Source organism: Mus pahari, chromosome 6 (assembly GCF_900095145.1).
Source record: "Mus pahari chromosome 6, PAHARI_EIJ_v1.1, whole genome shotgun sequence".
NCBI classification, from domain to species: Eukaryota; Metazoa; Chordata; class Mammalia; order Rodentia; family Muridae; genus Mus; species Mus pahari.
In genome coordinates, this window is record NC_034595.1 from 2782384 (window position 1) to 2801028 (window position 18645).

At 39.2% G+C, this 18645-nt stretch overlaps 1 protein-coding gene across 1 annotated transcript in view; it reads right to left on the reverse strand.

Annotated features, from left to right (window-relative positions):
* Positions 1 to 2381: 2381 nt before the first annotated feature.
* Positions 2382 to 18645, reverse strand: part of Erp44 (endoplasmic reticulum protein 44) — an 82249-nt gene continuing 65985 nt past the window's right edge. The window contains exons 7-12 of the mRNA XM_021199999.2: positions 17318 to 17375; positions 15239 to 15355; positions 11674 to 11785; positions 10680 to 10821; positions 4807 to 4909; positions 2382 to 2727 (exon numbers count right to left, since the gene is read on the reverse strand). Of these exons, the coding sequence (XP_021055658.1) occupies positions 2626 to 2727; positions 4807 to 4909; positions 10680 to 10821; positions 11674 to 11785; positions 15239 to 15355; positions 17318 to 17375 (634 nt within the window). The 3' untranslated portion in view covers positions 2382 to 2625. The remainder of the gene's footprint in view (positions 2728 to 4806; positions 4910 to 10679; positions 10822 to 11673; positions 11786 to 15238; positions 15356 to 17317; positions 17376 to 18645) is intronic.

Here is an 18645-nt window from a genome sequence, read left to right on the forward strand (position 1 = left end):
TGGAGTTTACTACCTTCATTCAATCATATCCACGCCAAATCCTATCTCTTTTTAGGTGTTCATCTTTTAAAACCTCAACAGAATTTTCTCCATGGGATTTCTGGAACCCTATGTTTCTATGCCAAGCACATTAGCTCTATTTCCTCTATGTTTAATCTGGAATAGCTTGTTACAGTGATGTTCTACAAGGTCACCGACCTAACAAATTATAAGCAACTCTAGGTAAAAAGTTATAGCACCAGGAATGTGACTGTGAGTAGCTGCCAGCTGATACCTGCTCCCTGATGGCTTCCTCTAGTTCTGATTCAGCCCCTGGTATACAGACAGCATCAGCACTTCAAATAAACAGACTGCTCTCAGACCCACATGTTCTCTAAGAGAAAGTCTTTTGTTTTTGTTTGAGACGGGGTTTTGAGATACAGCCTTGGCTGTTGTGGAACTGAGAGATCCCTCTGCTTCTGTCTTCTGTGTGCTGAGGGTAAAGGTGTACACCACCACGCCAGGCTAAAAGCAGCCTTGATACTCATGTTTTAAAACATTTTACTGTCTCTTTTCCTGGAGTGCCCTTGAGCTTGTGAAGAACTTTTTATAAACTGGCATCAAGTCCTATAGAGTGCTAAGCACTTTCAGTGGCAGAAACACTGCTCGAGGCCACTTTGTTTCTGATTCTTTCAATGAACATGTGAAGATGACCACTTAAGAGTTTAAGCTGGTGGGCACTACAGACACAAGGCTCAGCAGCACTGTTCTTAACGGCCTCACCACCCAGAGAAGACAGCAGGAGTAGGGCTACATACAGCCCAAGTTCCGATCTGCAGGAAAGCTGTGTAACACTGCATCTTTCACTTTAAACAGCCTGTCTGTCATTTTAGACCACATTGAAGATGTGTCCCTTTGGCCTTTTTTCTAATAACTGTTTTCAGTTAGCTGTCTGCAGCCCAGTATTTGAGTGGTATCTTTTATTATTTTTCAAACCTAATTACAGGATCACAAATTTATTACAGCTGATTTTTTTTTTTTTTTTTTTGGCACTGTTTTTGACCTTGTGTGTGAGAGTGCTGTGTAACTGTGAGTTTTCATCTGGAATCTCTCAGATTTGGTCATAAAAACAAAAACTGTGATCATATTCAAGACTCTGACTAAATGCAATAAAGTGGCAGAATGGAGGCTGGCGTCTAGAAAGCTCTGTCCTAGTTCTCCACGAACAATCTGGTGAGACATTCTAAACAAGCCCTTATCACCTCGTTAATACTCATTATTCTGAATAAAACTACAGAAACTATGGACAAAGTCATGCATAATTAAGAATTGGAAGCTGATTTTTAAAAATAACAGTTATTAAATATCCATTATAAATATTCATTTTATTTTAAAAGGATTGAAAGGTGTTACATATATTACACACTACATATAATGGCACATGTCAACCTTTTAAGCCTAAAAATATTATCTCCCCAAACTGGGACTGACTTATCCCAAGGATAAATGACCTTGGCCTATAGCACCACACCCAGGCCCCGAGGAGAGCCAATTTAGAGCCTGTCTGACCTCCGGCCCTGGGATTCCTGATAGAATGTGAAGAGTCTTCTCCCTCTGCTCTTCTCCCTGGCAGCAGCAAGGCCTGGCAGGGACCTTCTGACTGCCCACTGCAGGCTCGGGAACCAGGGAAGCGAGGGGATCGCCCTCTAACAATCCTCAGCACTTGACGATGACACAGAATGTCAAACGCTTGTTCCTTAACATCTTTGCTTTTGATCTACACAACGATAGCAAAACTACAAAAGACAGGAGGAGACTTACAATAATTGAAATACAGTTTTTCTTTGAAAATGAAAATTTCTAGACAGAGAAAGCCTTAAAATGTCTAGTTTAACACTGGTGACCTGCTCCACCAGGGTCCCTGCTTTCCTGATTTCAGGGTTAATTCATTCAAAGTTTTATATGCCATTCATATGCTGCCGTCTCGGACAAACATATAGAAATTTAATAATACTTCCATTTCTTTTCCAAATGCTCTGGCTTATGGCTCTCCTCCTCTTCATAGTATGTTTGAGTTACACATTAGGAATCCAAGAAGAACCACTATGGAACCCTCATAAGCAATGCCCAACCAATCAGTACAACACAGTACACAGTGTGAAAATTTTAATTTATTTCCCTCCCAAGCCTCTAGAATATATATCCCCTTAGCTTTTAGAAATGTGATAAGAAAAATACCAATAGAATTTGACCATATGTAAAGAAAAGAAGAAAGAAAAGGCAGACACCACACAGGAAGCAGGCCAAGTCTCTTGCCTGTGCAGTGGTAGTTTAAGTTAACGGTATATGCTTCAGGCAATGCCGCCTTCTGCTTGCATGATAAAGACTGTACAGGACAGATATAAAGTGGAGACAGGCCTCTGGTTTTTTATTTTGTTCTTTAAAACCCTAGCAGATTTTTTTTAAAAAGAGGCTATACTAAATGACAATTCAATTGAGTCAGGGGGGAGGAAAAAAATTAAAAACCCAAAACTTCTTTCAGTTTATTCAAAATAAAAATACACATAGAATTATGAAAATATAGGTTCACTATTTCCACCATGTAAGCCTCTGCTGCTGTGGAAAGGCTTGCAGTGTTCTTGAATTTTACAGCTCATCTCGATCCCTCAATAAAGTATACCTATACTCGCTGGGCGCCAGCTTCTGGAAGGAGCTCTCTGGAGGGCTGCTCGCTACATCCTGGTCTTGCTACAAAAGAAGAAAAGAATCTTGATACCAAAATATCTTATGGAGTTATCATACATTACTACTATTACATAACTGGCAGTGGCCTTATAATTACTTACTTATTAGTAAATAAACAGGAAAAAGTATATGTCAAGGTGAAGAGATTATCTTGTTTCTTCACTTCAAACATCCCTGAACTCACTGTCCAGGGCATGGCTGCCACAGCACCACTGTCTCTGGGCCTGCCATATTACGGAGGCAATGTGGAAGGAAGCAACACTAAACACCATTGCCTCCTAGAGAACCCCACAGACAGTACGACCTAGCTTGGTCCTAACCCTTCACTTTTACAAGTGACTGCTAAGAGGGACTGCCTTAATATTAATCACCCCTACTTTGTTAATGAAGCTGATCTCTATCAACTGTCTCAGTGCCAGAACCCAGCAAAATGGCTGAGATGAGGAAAACATACTATAATGAACTTCGGTAATACTTATACACCAACAGGAGACAAAACACACAGTGAAACCATACAGATGTCCATGAGTTCTGAAGGAAAGGCAGCACGGCCTGCACTCTATTTCCACACTGCAAGTGTCTCAAGGGTAAGCTCCTGTACTCCGTAACAGTCCCCCAGTGGACAGGACATGTGCACAAGGGACACAGGTGAGGGTGTGCCCATGAGAACAGAAGGTGGCAGGTGCCTTGGCCTATTTGAATTTGCCAGGCTTCACTTCCTCAGAAAGTTACTTTCTATTCAGATACATGCTCAAGCTGAAATGATATTACTATAAACATGTACCTTGGACCCAGTTGGCTTAGTACAAAAATGTGATAAATAAAATATATGGAGTCTACTGTCTAAGGGAGAAAGTAAAATAAATCAGAACACTACAATACAGTAAACTAGGTTTTTTTCCTGGTTGTATAAAGCAGTGGTTCTCAGCCTGTGGGTCTTAACCACTCTGAAGATTTAACGACTCTTTCACAGGAGTCACCTAAGATCATCTGCGTATCAGATATTTACATTAAGGTTAGTAACAGTAGCAAAATTACAGTTATAAAGTAGCAACAAAAATCATTTTATGGTTGGGGGTCATCACAACATGAGGAACTGTATTAAGGTTGGAATACTAGGAAGGTTGAGAGCCACTGATTACTGAACAGTTCTGTGTGCTGAAGAAAAACAATTACCTATGCAATACTGTCATTAGCCGAGTTCCCCCACTTTAATAGTAGCTTAACAATCATTTCTCAAATAAAGTACATTATCAGATTCTCAAGAGAACTCTTGACTTTGAACCTAATCTGACTTCCAAATAAGGCAAGGAAAAATTCAGTTTCTCTTTTTCTTTCATAAATAGAAGTTCTTTGGACAAAGTAGCAGACTGAAGTCCTAGTATATAAAACAAGAAGGGGTTTAATGTGTACCATCTCCCTCTTAGTTTCATGGTCACAGACTTTACAAATAATAACACATCAAAATGCAAATTTAGGACTCTTTCATAAAGCAGAAACATAGAAAGCCCATCTATCTGTCCATTCTGAGAATCTATCTATATAACAACATGTCAATTGAGAATGTATATGTGAGTAAAAGCTAATTTAAAATATTGTTAAGTGGTTGTCAAACATTCAGCTATCCTCTGGGAAAGCTGTACTGAGCCCTGTGTTGGAACACTGTCAACAGTGCGTCTATGAAGGCCCTTAGCATGGATGAGCAAGGGAACAGAGCAGTGCTTAAGGACAGCAAGGCACGGATTCAGCAGCAAAAGCAAGCCTGAATGGGAATCCACTGAGCTGCTTCTCTGCTACTTTCCCAAGTCCTACTTTCTTACTTCTATATCTAACCCTGTATAGCTACGCCCCACAGAGTCATATCCAGTCACTCCAGTAGATGACTAGAGACCAGACACCGCACTTTACAACTTTTCTGGAGACCTGGCATTTTAAGAAGTAACTTTAAAGGAGCATAACATAAATATGTCTTAGTCAGCTCCAAATTTCTACAGAGAGGTATCAGGAGCTGGAACTCTAGCTCAAGTCCCCTCTGAGGCTCTCTCCACAGAAGAGTCCCCACTGGCAACACATGAGTCCTACCTCTCCTGGGGCTGTGTCAGTCGGGTCAGGTCCGTGATGGAATTCTCTGTGTAGTTTTCCAGAATGTAGGTCAAATACAAACTGCTTGAGTTTTCCAGGAATTCTAAAACCAAGGGCAAATAATTATTTAGCTTCAACTGCCCAAACAGGCTGACCTCTACTTTACTAACTTCATAGTGCTGCAAAGAAATATTTCATTATAATCCTACCAATCCTACCATGGCTTCTTCAGGCAACTAGATACACCTTTTGTGTTCTAACTTTTTAGTTTGTATTTTATGTTGAGAACCTACATGTACATATGACACTAGCGGCTAGTATCTGAGAGTCAGAAAAGGCACCGCGTCCCTTGGAACTAGAGTTACAGACAGTGGGACGAGACGCCAGATAGGTGCTGGGACCAGGACTAGTTTTCCTGAGAGAGCAGCAAGGACTCTTAACTGCTGAACTATTTCTTCAGGACCAATGTTCTAATTATTGCACTTGCTTTATTAAGTTTTTCTATAATTACCATTAACAGAGGCAATGCTATCAAGATGCTGTATCCCAAATATATTTTACTATCTTTATTGGTAGATACTTAAATATGTGTGTGTGTGTGTGTGTGTGTGTGTATGTGTAATAATTCATATGTTTTTACTGGTACACACATACACATAAAACAAAAAACTTAAATCTTAGAAAAACCACACTAAAAATGTTGAGGTTCAAAGGGGAAAATATTCAAGGAAATCACTTAAGAATATTCAGTTTTAGAACTAGCCCCACTCAGTTGTCTCACAGCATTTGAATCCAGCAAGAGCCTGTGGATTCTCAAAAGCTCTGGGAGTCCAGTCCTTTCCCAAGGTGGTCCAGACTATGCTGAGCAGCGCACTTACAAAGTAGGTTTCTCTGGAATCATTTCCTTGAGTTGTAGCCAATAAAATGGAAACAAATGATACCTACAAGGTCAATCATTTTTTTTGCTATCCGTAGATTTGCATTCTAAAGTCATTGTCAACATGATTTAAGAAAAAAAAAAATAAAGCCGACTTGCCAATTTGATAAGTAACAGCTGAATTTAATATATATTTCTTGAGAAATTGAATGTTTTCCTTTGCCTACCTTTTACAGAGATTTTGGTGCTTCAGAACAGTTATTATATACTTCAAACAGAAAGACACTGTTTTTTTTTTTTTAAATTTATTACAAAAATTAAAATGCACTTCCAGGTGAAGAGACAGCTCATCTGTTAAGAGCATTGTCTGCAGCTCTTTCAGAGGTACTGAGTTCAATTCCTAGCAACCACGTGGTGGCTCATACTAGGATCTGATGCCCTCTTCTGGCATGCAGGCATATATGCGGATAGAGTACACATATATTTTTAAAACAAACAAACAAACAAGCAAACAAACAAAGGGACAAACAAGAAAGAAAGAGAGATTCTGAAATGGACTTCCATACATATTTTAGTTCCTTGGTTACAAGAGCCTGACTTTTACATAGTTTTGTTTTTATTTTGTTTTCATAGGCAAGAACAGCTACACTTACCAGTTTCTATTTTTTTTTTCTTTTTAAATTCTATCCTGAGGTCAGGGGAAGTACTGTTTCCCCCACCCCCAAACTCCCACTGAGCTGTACCTACCAACAACTTCATTGTACACCATGTTGGCTCCCCACTAGCTTCAGTACAATAGAGACCAGCGGGTGCCAAATGCACAGTTTACAAATACAAAGGACTGTCAGGTAGTGGTATTGACAGAATGCCTCGCCTTGGTTTTCTGGTGCAGAAGTAATTGCACATACACCAAAGATAAACACCAAGAGGAGATCAATTTACATTTCTTCTGACACCATCCTCTGTCACTCCACAGCAAAGTGCTGACATAGAAAATTCAAGCCACAGACTCCGAATGTTGGAACTGCCTGAGATTATGGTACTGGTTTGCTTTACAAGCTGCCACGACTAGGAGAACTGCTAGTCAAGGAATCGCTGATGAACGAGTAAATCCCAAACATGACAAACTGAGAATACTTAAGGCGGCTTGTTCCCTGACCTCAAGTTTCCCTGTGTCATGAGACAAGAGGAAAGAAAGAGTTTTGAGCTCTAAATTGTTCGAGTAGACAGTGTGGCAATCTGCAAGAAGACTGTTAGAGTAAGTTTATCCTATTTTCATTTCAGGCTGCAATTTTCCTAACTGGAACACTCAATGTGTTTCTTCCACCTTCCAAACTTGTTTGTTTACAATGTTTTACTTTTAGACAGTGAAACACAGACACAAACAGTAAATTGTGACCACCCTCTGACAAAGCACAAGCTAGGTTTATTATTTTAAAAAACTGAAACACAATAGATAGTTTTCCTTTAAAGCTCAAGTTCTATAACTTTTTGTTTGTTTGTTTTGAGACTTGCAGCATGTAGCTGGGCTGGTCTTAAACTTACTAAAGCTCTGTTTTCCACTGCCTGAGATCACTAAGCACTAAGTACAGTGCTCAGATTAAGCTCTCCAAATTTTAGCAAACGTGAAGTGTTTTCTTACTACCTCTGCAAACCAGGTGAGATCTCTCTGCAGTTGGACCTTCCCGTCTTCCTGATCCCTGGCAATCACTCATGTGTTTGCTGATCTTATGCCACATACATACATACATACATACAAACAAACATATGTACCATAGAAGTCTACTCATTTATGTCGTTGAGGACATTTGGATTCTATCAGGATTCTGGTGGTCAAAAACAATGCTATGACAAATACATGCGCACAGGTTTCTACATGAACTTTAGTTTCTGGAAATTGGTCAGCACTACATAAATGTGTAACTTCCACAAAGAAACCATCAAACTGTATTGGCACAGCATCAGGACAGAGACCAGCATCTCACTGTGACTCTACCTTGCATTTCTTGACTATATAATGACCCTGGGAACTTTGCTCATATGCTAAGTTGTCATCTCTGTATCTTGTTTTAACAGTATCATTCATAGAACAAAGGTTTATAACTTGATGAAAACCAATTTATCATTTTTTTTCTAAGTGTTTTTGATGCTCTTAGAACTCTGTCTTCCTCTGACTGTTAAGGATTTTCTTGCCTATTGTTTTCCACTTAGATCTATGATGAATTCTAAGGTAAATTTTCATGAGAAGGAATTCTTTCTTGGAATGAAGATGCTCAGTTAGTCCAGCTAACTTATTAACAAGGAATAATAATAAAAACATTACCAGATAAACAAATGTGCTTTTTATAAAACTCTACCAGGCTAGGCATGGCGAGCAAGTTTGTACCGTCAGCTGAGACAGAACCACAAACTCTAGCCGGCACTGACAAGAGGACCCTTCGCTCAAAATTAAAAATGGGGTAAAGGTGTAGTTTAGGGACGCAACATTTGCCTAGCATGCAGGAACCCAAGGCTCAACTATGAGTCTCACAAGGAAAAGCAGAAGGCAAGGAAAAGGGTAAAGGAACAGGACAAGGTCCACCAATTACCATGTTCTTTCTCACTCAAAATTTTTTTATGGAGGAAAAAAAAAATCATATGACTATCTCATTAGATGCTAAAAAAGCCTTTGATAAAATATAACAGCCCTTCATGTTAAAGGTATTGGGGAAATCAGGGATACAGGGCACATACCTAAACATAATAAAAGCAATATACAGCAAGTCAATAGTGAATACCAAACCAAATGGAGAGAAACTTGAAGCAATTCCACTAAAATCAAGGATAAGACAAGGTTGCCCACTCTCTATCTATTCAGTATAGTACTTGAAGTTCTAGCCAGAGCAAAAAGACAACTAAAGAAGATCAAGGGGAGCCAAATTAGAAAGGAAAGAGAAAAAGTATTGCTATTTGCAGGTGATATAATATTATAAATAAGTGACTCCAAAAATTCTACAGAGAACGCCTACAGCTGATAAACACCTTCAGCAAAGTGGCTGGATACAAAATTAACTCCTCAGTAGTCCACTTTTCAGCTGATACACATGATGCTGCAATGAAGTCTGAGAGTGCAGAAATCACTTTGACATACTGATTTAATTTCCTTTGGATATTGTTCTAGTTTGCTTTGTGTTACTTTGATAAAACACTCTGACCATAAGCAACTTGAGGAATAAAAGTTTATTTTAGCTTATACTTCCTGGTCACAATCCACCATTAAAAGAACAAAAGAATCTATGTATTTATGATTCATCTTATAAATTTATTTTTTCAGGGTTACCAATTTGTTGACACATTATTCAAAATAGACTATTTCTGTGACAAAATTTATAATGACTCCTGTATGATTTCTGATTTTATTTATTTGAGTCTTTCTTTTACAGTCTGGCTAAATACTTTTAAATGTATCTTTTCAAAAATGTGTTTCCTTGGCTTTCTAATGTTTTAGAATCTATTTCATTTGTTTCTTCCCTAGTCATTTTCTTAATTAAAAATTCTTTATGCCTTTAAGTGTTTTTCCTGCACACATGTCCATGGACCACAGAAAGCCAGAAGAAAACGTCAGATCCACTGGTGTTACAGATGGTTGTGAGCCACCATGTGGATGCTGAGACTCAAACACAGGTCCCCCAGAGGCAACTGCAGAGTCATTTCTCCAGTTCCTGAGCTCTAGGTTTGATTATCTCTTCCTCCTAACTTGGGGCTCAGGCTACTTTGTAAGCAAACCTAAGATCTAGGCTGTCACCTGCATGGCTCCTCAGATTCTAAACCAGCACAGTGGTTCCAGGTAACAGGCCAGCACCCACAATCCATCCCTAACAGATGGAAATCACACCCCCTGCCTAGCACTGGGCCAGCCCCTGGCATAGGAGAATTTACATACTTGATATCTAGTATAATGTCATTTAGAAGACATTATCATTATACTTGATATCTAGTATAGTGACTGTCATTTAGAAGACCTAGAAAAAACATTGGATGAATTGATAGATTAAAATGATAATCTCTGAATGTAAGGTAAAACTTAAAATGATCTTTGGCATACTTTATTATTTAAAATAACCATGCACCAGGATTTGTTACACCTTACTGGGTTATAACACAGCCATCACCTCTCACTCATTTTCACAAAACTATCACACTAGGCAGGTGTTACTTTATAAGGAACAGAAGTTCAGTGACCAGCCCAAGGCAGAACTCAATATTACATGAGTTTCGGGAACAAGATTCTTCTGAAAAATCACGTCTACTGAAAAATTCAGATGTATATGGAATAAATTATTCTTCAGTGAAACTTCAACTTATCCTCTCTGAAGAATAGTATTTTGAGATTTTAAAATGTAAAATGGATTGTTCAAGAAAATCAAGTATATATTACTTAATTTGTAATGCTTATAATTTTTGTATATTAATACCTTGAACTTTTAATTACTGTAGTTCACATTCCTGAAAGCTAGTAGGATTTCAGCCTCTACAGTAGTCACAGGCTTCCATGTTTATTAATTCTATAAAGACCTAAGAGCAGAATCCAGAGGGTTACCTGTTGTCCCTGGGAAGGTTCTAGCTATATGCCATTAGAAATCCCTGGGCATGGCAAAATTCTCAGTTGCATATACTCTCAGTGTTCTTAAGCACATGACCGTGAGCAAGCAGGCACGAGCAGCAATGCTCCAGCCTGACTAAGGATGTATCGTTGCTTGGTATGTGATGGCACAGACCAAATCTAACTTCTCATAGCACACAATCTTCCTTTTAGAGAGTAGTGGCCCAGTCACCCAACATCTGAAATTCTCCAGTGAGTGGTGCCACCTGGTACAAAGACAGGTAGCAGGAACCACTCGAACTTCTCACACCCAACCCGAGTACACAGGTATGTAAAATAGTCAAGAAACTGTTTTACATTCAACTTTATGGGACATTTCAGTAATTTAAAAAAAAAAAATAGGGGGATACTTACAATACATCCTTAAAGTCTCCAAAAACATACATATGCCTAAAACTGTCAATGGCTATGACAGGGCAATCTGCTGGAGTTTTCTGGATATGGAGGAGAGGATGTCTAAATTTGTCACAATCTGCATGTAAGAAATTTATTGTACCTTTGAAAGAAACAGAATTTTAAGAACTACATTAGATTTTTAACTATATTTCAGATTATGAATTCACAAAAATAGCATAATAAACATCAACATTCTTGAAGTTGATACAAATCAGAAAAACTTAAACCTGAACAGTATATTTAAAAGAAGGATTTTTTTTTTTCATTCTCAAGGCAGAGTATAATTCCCTTAGAAATTATAAGGGAAATTATAGGAAAACTCAAATTTAAATGCTATTGTGATGTGAATTTTTCATTTCTTTAATCGGCAGCCATCTGCTATGTAGGTTCCCCAAACTCTGACATACACACTGCTCCCTTGGGACCATCTTCATGCCCCTTGTAGCCTAAATGGCTCCTTTTGAATCTAATTCAAACCTAGATATTCACTAAATGACTAAAATAGGCAGCTCTTTACCATAGCATCAGTTTCCATGGTTTGACCTCTTTGCCTCAGTGTAGAGGGGGAGCTGTCTGATGCCCCACATTCTGCTAAGATGTGAGGAAATGCCGACAGCTGGTCAACTTTTATACAGAAATAAATATGGATCAGCAAGGGTCATCTCTTAGCAATGTCTCAGGAAATGTGTCAGAGAAGCATTTAGGTACCAGGAAATGGTTCTCCAAATATTACTGTTCACCCAGAAGCACACTCTTCATGTGGTTTGTCTTTCCCTCTAAAATCCAGAGGGAGCACACAGGAAGCCTGCCTCACCCCACACCCACCGCTTCCTCCCCACACCTAATGCACGCTAAGTAACCGGGGAACCTCTATCATGCCTGTGTTAAAGCCAAACACAGACCAGGAAGGGAGGAGAAAGAAAGACAAAGCCAGACACCTTCAACAGTCTACCTTTTTCACTTATCAACTGCCGGGCTACTTCATTCTGGAATATTTCTAAACTTTCTGTATCATCCTTCATGTGGAAGAGTATGAGGAAAGGCAGTCCTTCTTCTGTCAATTCCTGTGGAAACAAGTTTTCAATGGAAATCAGTGCTGTTTCCCAAGTGGAACAAGTGTGGACTCAATTCATGTAACTGACAGTTCAAGCAATCAGAAAAAAAAAAAGGCTCTAACTGTGAAAAATAATGAGATATAATAAAAAATGAGTTCAACCCTTGGCATCTTAGGGACAGTTACTGAGGAATCATATATGCACTGCTCTGTTATATACTTGGATTCACCTGGAAGGTCCTTGGTCAATCTGTTAGCCCAGTGTTCTCAACCTGTGGGCCGCGGGGTCATATATCAGATACCCTGCATATCAATATTTACATTATGATTCATAACAGTAGCAAAATTACAGTTATGAAGTAGCAACAAAATAATTTTATGGCTGGGGTCACCACAACTTGAGGAACAGTATTAGGGTCACAAGCTTTAGGAAGGTTGAGAACTGCCGTATTAGCCAGTACTGCATCTGTGAGTACAAGGGCAGTCTCTTGAAGAGCATTGAGAGAAGAAAGAACTAGTCAGTTCTCAATCCAGGAATGAGACAAACATTGAGGAGTATTGCCAGTCTTCACAAGAAAGACTGAAAGCACGAATGTGCGAGCACTGAGTCAAGTTCACTCACAATTTCATGCTTATTCTAAGGTGTATATTAAACCCATTCCACTATGTGAGACCTACCCAAAGCTGCAAAGTGTTTTAAGGGTAAAAGACAAAGCTCTACAACCAGCCGCCCTGTCTTTCAATATGCACACATACAAAGCCCCTTGAAAACAGCAAGGCGCCACTGAAACTTGGTTTACTGTCAATCGGGAGTAAAGGAAACAAGAAAAACAGTAGATTTGAATAATCTAATCTTATCAAATGCATGTTCTTATTTGTATGAGAAAGTCCAGAAAGGCCCCACACGTAGTCATTTCCACTAGCAATCCCTCTGAGAGTCCAGTTTAGGAACTGCCTGAGCAAGAAGCACAGATATTGTTTTTCTTTAATAATGATTTTTAAATCACTGAGACCTATCACATGAGACTAGTTTTGATTCCTACCTCATAATTAAATTTGTTTCACTTGTATATATAGATAAGTAAATAAGTTTATCATGTTATCTCTTCTTTTAATTGAGAGGTAACTTTCAACCACAAAAGTCCACCATTTTAAGTGTACAATTTGCTGTTATATTCACAAGTTTGTGTGAAAATCATCACTCATCCCACAACACACCCATTACTTCAAAAATAAACCATATACCTATTAGCTACCACCCTCCTTCCCTGCCCCCAACCACTCCCATTTCCTGGCATTACATTTATCTTTTAGTAATTCAATCTAAATTTTCTTCTTCCTCGTCTTTTAACTCTTGGGACTACATTTTCCTTTTTCTTTTTTAAATATTATTTTTTTTAAATGTATATGAGTACACTGTAGCTGTTTTCAGACACACCAGAAGAGGGCATCAGATCCTATTACAGATGGTTGTGAGCCACCATGTGGTTGCTGGGAATTGAACTCAGGACCTCTGGAAGAGCAATCAGTGCTCTTAACCGCTGAGCTATCTCTCTAGCCCGGGATTACATTTTTTCTTAATCCTCATTTATGGATCCCACTCCCCATACTTCTGTCTTTGAACTTTTTTGTTCTGGCTTGGTAATTTCCCCTAGTGCAACAGTTTCTATTATCGGCTCATAGGGATGGATCCCTTAGCTCTGTGTACAAACCCAGCTCAGTCTAGAATTAACAGGTGGGTTTCCAATGGCATTGTTAACACCCAGGATGAGTGACAATGCCATTACGTCCTCACCTCCTTAGCACATCCTTTTCTTTCAGCCCTTGCTTCACAACTGCAATGTCTCTTCTTGAAAGCAACGGCCCCAGCCCACCCAGTTTCTAAAGAAATAAAATTAGTTTTCTCCTTTGCATTCTTAGGCTTTTCCTTAGTGCCCGTCAGGCTGCACTGGACACATGTTGTTCCTGTCTCTGGGCATGTCAAAAACTGTCCGCCAAGCTCTGAGGGCAGACAGTCTCGCTTCATGCCTGGTTCTGCTCCCCAATTTCCCATACAGAAAGATTGGACAAACACATTACAAAATACAAGAGAAGAGTGCTACTTTATAAATACTGCTGTGAAAGAAGACTGGTCACTTCCCACAGAGGGAACACAAGAGCTAGGAAACTAAATAAAAGCACATGTCACTTTACTTCATTACACTAAACACAAGTATGCAGGAACATACAGATATTAAGAAAAATACAACAGACAAATTTGGAAACATATATTACCTGAAATACACAGCAATGAATTTTCCAAAATCAAGCACGCGGAAACTGGTAATTAACGTGACTGCTAGGCTTCACCAACATATGCCTTACCGAGCACATATAAAGTATTAGGAAAATTCTAAGACAATCAGACTCAAGAGAAACAAATTCTTTCCTATGCTTTAAGTAATTCATGGTGGTTAATTCCAACATATACTACATCTTAAGACTTATTACATGTGGAGCTGTGGAGACAGCTCAGTGGGTAAGTGTGACCCTGATGATGCAGGTTGGACCCCTAGCACTCCCATAAAGTCAGATGTAGTGGTACACATCTATAGTCCCTTACTCTCCTGGGGACATGACGTGTAGGCAGGAGAATCTGCAGGAGCTCACAGGCTAACAGTGTGGAATACACAGTATAAACACAAACAAGAGACCTCACCTCCAAGCACAGGACAAGAGAAGCAACTTGCAAGCCCTTTTCCCACCACAAACAGACAATCAATAAAAGAAATAATAATTTAAAAATACAGAATTATTAAATGTGGCAACTTCCATGGGGGGGGGAGAAAAAGTTGAATTAAGATTTTCCAGGTTTGAAATTTTAAATTCTGTTTTTGAAACTATTCTGACAAGAACTGCGAACGCACATGTATTATGTATCATCTTTCAAATCTTGAGCCTTTGCGCTACACAGACACAAGGCCTGGAGAAACACAAAAACACCCCAACACCATTCATCTAACTAGCAGAGCGTCTATCTACCCTTTTTTCTTAAAGTTAAGGATAGGAACAAACTAAAAAGAATTCAGAATAACTCTCCAACCTTTTCTTTGTGTTTTTTTCTAATACCAGAAAGATCTTTAATGGCAAAGGGTTGCCCACTGTAACTAAGGTCTGTCCTTCTAAAGAACATCCACTTAGACAGGATCCTTACCCAAGGGTGGGTATTAGAAGCATTGAGCATAAATTACTCTCAAGTCCTTTTTCAAGAGTATTACCAACTATTGCCATTACTGGAAACGAAGGGAGGTCTCTGGAACCGTGAGCGGGAAGCCAGTGAGGATGCTCTATGAAACCATCTGGGGCACAACTGTGCCGAGGGACAGCTCTCACAACTGGTAACTGCTGAACAGCATAAGGGGGGAACAGAGCAATGTGTTCTTTTATATAACCGAATTAAGATTATCCATGGGGAAGCCCATACCTCTCCATTTTCAAATGTTATTTCTCGGACAAGAGGGACACATTTATCTTGAATCCAGTTGTAAGTTACATCAAAATTTGTCATAGATCCCAAGTACACCATGTCTGGCGCAGAACGCTGTTATAAAAACAGAAATAAAAATTAGATTACTGAAATCTTTGCTGGTAAATACATTAGAAAAAGGACAAACTGCGGTAATTAGGAACTTGGCAATCTAACTTGTAATATAAAAGACCCTCCCCAGATTTAAGACAATTATCAGCAATTTCATCAAATGTAGGCCACAATGTAGGTAAAAAGAGAATTACCCAAATGAAGTCATAAAGCTATTTTTTCACTGAAAATATAAGTAAATCTGGTCAGTCAGACTCACTTTGAAACAGGGAAGACGCTGGGGATCTACGGCAAGCACTCCTCTAATAGCAATCACCAAAGGTTTTCTCTCAAAATCAGGGTATACAACATACATTAAATGGTCGAAAAACGAATGTTTAGTTCAGGAAACTTACTGTGTCTAGCACTGTCGAAGGCACGTGGTAATAATTCGTTTACTTCTCCTAGCTTCCCAACTTGGCAAGTTCTATTACCCACAACTTATTTTTCTTAGTGACAAAATCTAAAGCACTCAGAAATGAAGAAACACTCCCAGCATATCACAGCCAACGGCACAGTCTAAGGCCAGAGGCCATGCTCATTTAATGTCTACATCATAGCACAAACATAGTGCAAATTTTGCCTTAGTTGTTCCTACCATTATTCAGGCCTACCCAACTGTTTCTATGTTTAAACACACAAATAATTTAGTCAAGAGGAGAACCTAGCACTGTTATTCTGTTCAATGGACAGAGTATTAAAACGACTCTCAACAGCATCAATTTACACCCACAGATTCATGCATCTCAGCTCTCAGCAGAGAGATTTCTATTTGCAGGAGATGGCGACTGGAATAGAGAGCCACAACTGGCAAAGGTGCAGAATATATTTCTTAGGGAATGCTAAGCCCTAAAAATGCATATATCCCACACTCCTCTCAAGGTTCAGGGATCATTGCAGAAGAGGGGGCAGAAAGGCTGTTAATGACAAAATGGGAACAGTGTCTGTGGACACAGCAGGGCTGCTGCTTTCACAAACTCACAGCAACTGTGACCGCATACATATGCAACACTGTAAGCCCACAGCAGACAAATCCAACATGGAGAAGAGAGCTGTGCACACAATCCCTCTCCTATCAGTTGAGTGATTGGCAACACACAACTACAGGGAAAAGAAGGATAGCCAGTGTTCTGCTAGGGGGTAGGCACTGGTAAGTCAATCTCTCTCCACTGGAAAGCTACATACCTAAGAGTATTATTTGTTTAAGTATTGTAAGTTGGTCTTGATGGAGGGGTAGATCTGGGAAGAGTTGGGGGAGGGGAGTGAATATGACACACTTGTATGAAATTCTCCTAAAGAACTGATTTAAAAAAAAAAAGTATTTTTTTTTTGGGGGGGAAAAAAGAAAAAATTAAAAACAATTTAGCCAAGTTTAAAACAATCTAGGTGCTTTTACTGTCAAGAAGCTAATTTATGCCCCAGCAGGTTTGGAGGTTGACAGGTACAATACAAGTGATGACAAACATGGATTGACCCATATTGTCAACATTTGGCTCTCAGACTGAATGCAACAGAGACAGGGAGAGAAGCCAGGGGACTCCAATGTCACTGCAGGCCTGTACCTTCGGGCTTCTGTGAACATTGCTTCACTTTGAAATACGGATTACTAGTCCATGATAGTTTCAAAGTCACATCATTTAGTCATGGCAGGACAAGCCTTTAATCCCTACCCCTCTGGAGGCTGAGGCAGAAGGATCTCAAGTTCAAGGCAAGCCTAGCACCTTAGTGAGATGTGGACTCAAACACAGTAAGGGTCCAGAATGCAGAAGTGTCGGAGCACTTGCCTGGCATACACAAGCCTTTGGTTCAATCCCTAGCACTTAAAAAGTTAAGAATTCATCAATGATTCTCTAAAACAAAGCTATTGCTTATATTATAATTGTATTAACTACGGTATCTTAAGCAGTCTGTAAAACAGAAACTCACCCCCGGTGGTTTGTAGATTACATTGTCTCCACTGTACCTTTCTGGTTTTGAAAGATCTCTGATATGAGGGAGAAAAAAAATAATGTGTTAAGGAAAACACTAAAAACAATGTACTTTACTAAAACAGACTTCATTAATCACTGCAGTGCATGAACTATAAAAACATGAAATATATTCTTGTTCATTATCTGTCCCATCCACAAAACTGTACAACAGCAAGACAAGCATACATTTAAAGGCAAATTAAGATGAAGCAGACTTTTTAAAAGAATGTTTCAGGCAGCCGCTTTGGTATTAGAGCTTTCTAAGTCTGGATTGGGAGGGTCAGCATGATAGCAATTTTGACTACACTGATTCCTCTATAGAGTAAGCAAGCCCATTAACTTGTTCACAGAGATTAGTAAAATATAGTAACTTTCTACTTCTTACTTTTTAAACTTGCAAATTCTAAAAAGATCTTGTGTAACAAATAGTTACCTAGTGCAATAAATATTTGGTGAGAGAATCCTACAGAAAGTCCTAGGTCAGATGAGTAAGTTTCTCTTCCTGTACATAACTTAAGAATTAAATAAACACCGCTGCATCTTCAATCTCTAAGGAAGCAAACGGTGCTAACCTAGATGGAGAGTGGACTATAAGGAAGGAGCTCTCGTAGGGAACTGTGAGACACAGGTGCTACAAAGAGGGAAATGGGTAAAGGGAAGAGGAGATGGAGGGCAACACTGAAAAAGAGCCAACAGGAAGAGGGAGAAGACACTGAGATGTCTAAAAGCTATAGGAAATATTATCTTATGTTTACTTAAGAGTCAATATACTTTTATAGATACATAAATATATGTGTGTATATATAAAGTCCTAATGAAATTATACCACTGGTTGTGATGGTCTCTCCAAAAACCCTATTTGTCAGGCGTGGAACACCTTCCTTCTAGTTGTTGATAGAGGAGTTGAGAGAGGACCTAAATAATACAGGCTTCTGTCTTTGGTTGCCCCTTAGATGATCCTGTTGCTGAAGACACTATACTTTGGACACAGGTCTTGGAGGAATCAAACTGAAACTGACCTAAAAGCCCCTTCCCTGAGGACCTGCTCTCATAGTATCCGAAGGTGCTATGTAATAGCCAAGGGAGGATGCAACAGCCCAACTAGCTATAAAGCCTACAAACCACACAATAACAAGAAAGGCAAGACATTCCCAAGTGTGTAACAGTGGCACCTAGGGGCAAACAAAGCCATGTAACTAGACTTACAACCTGCATAATAGGAAGGAATCTATTTTGTACTGCAAACCTAGCCAGCTATCCACAGCTAGTGAGGTCATAGAACCC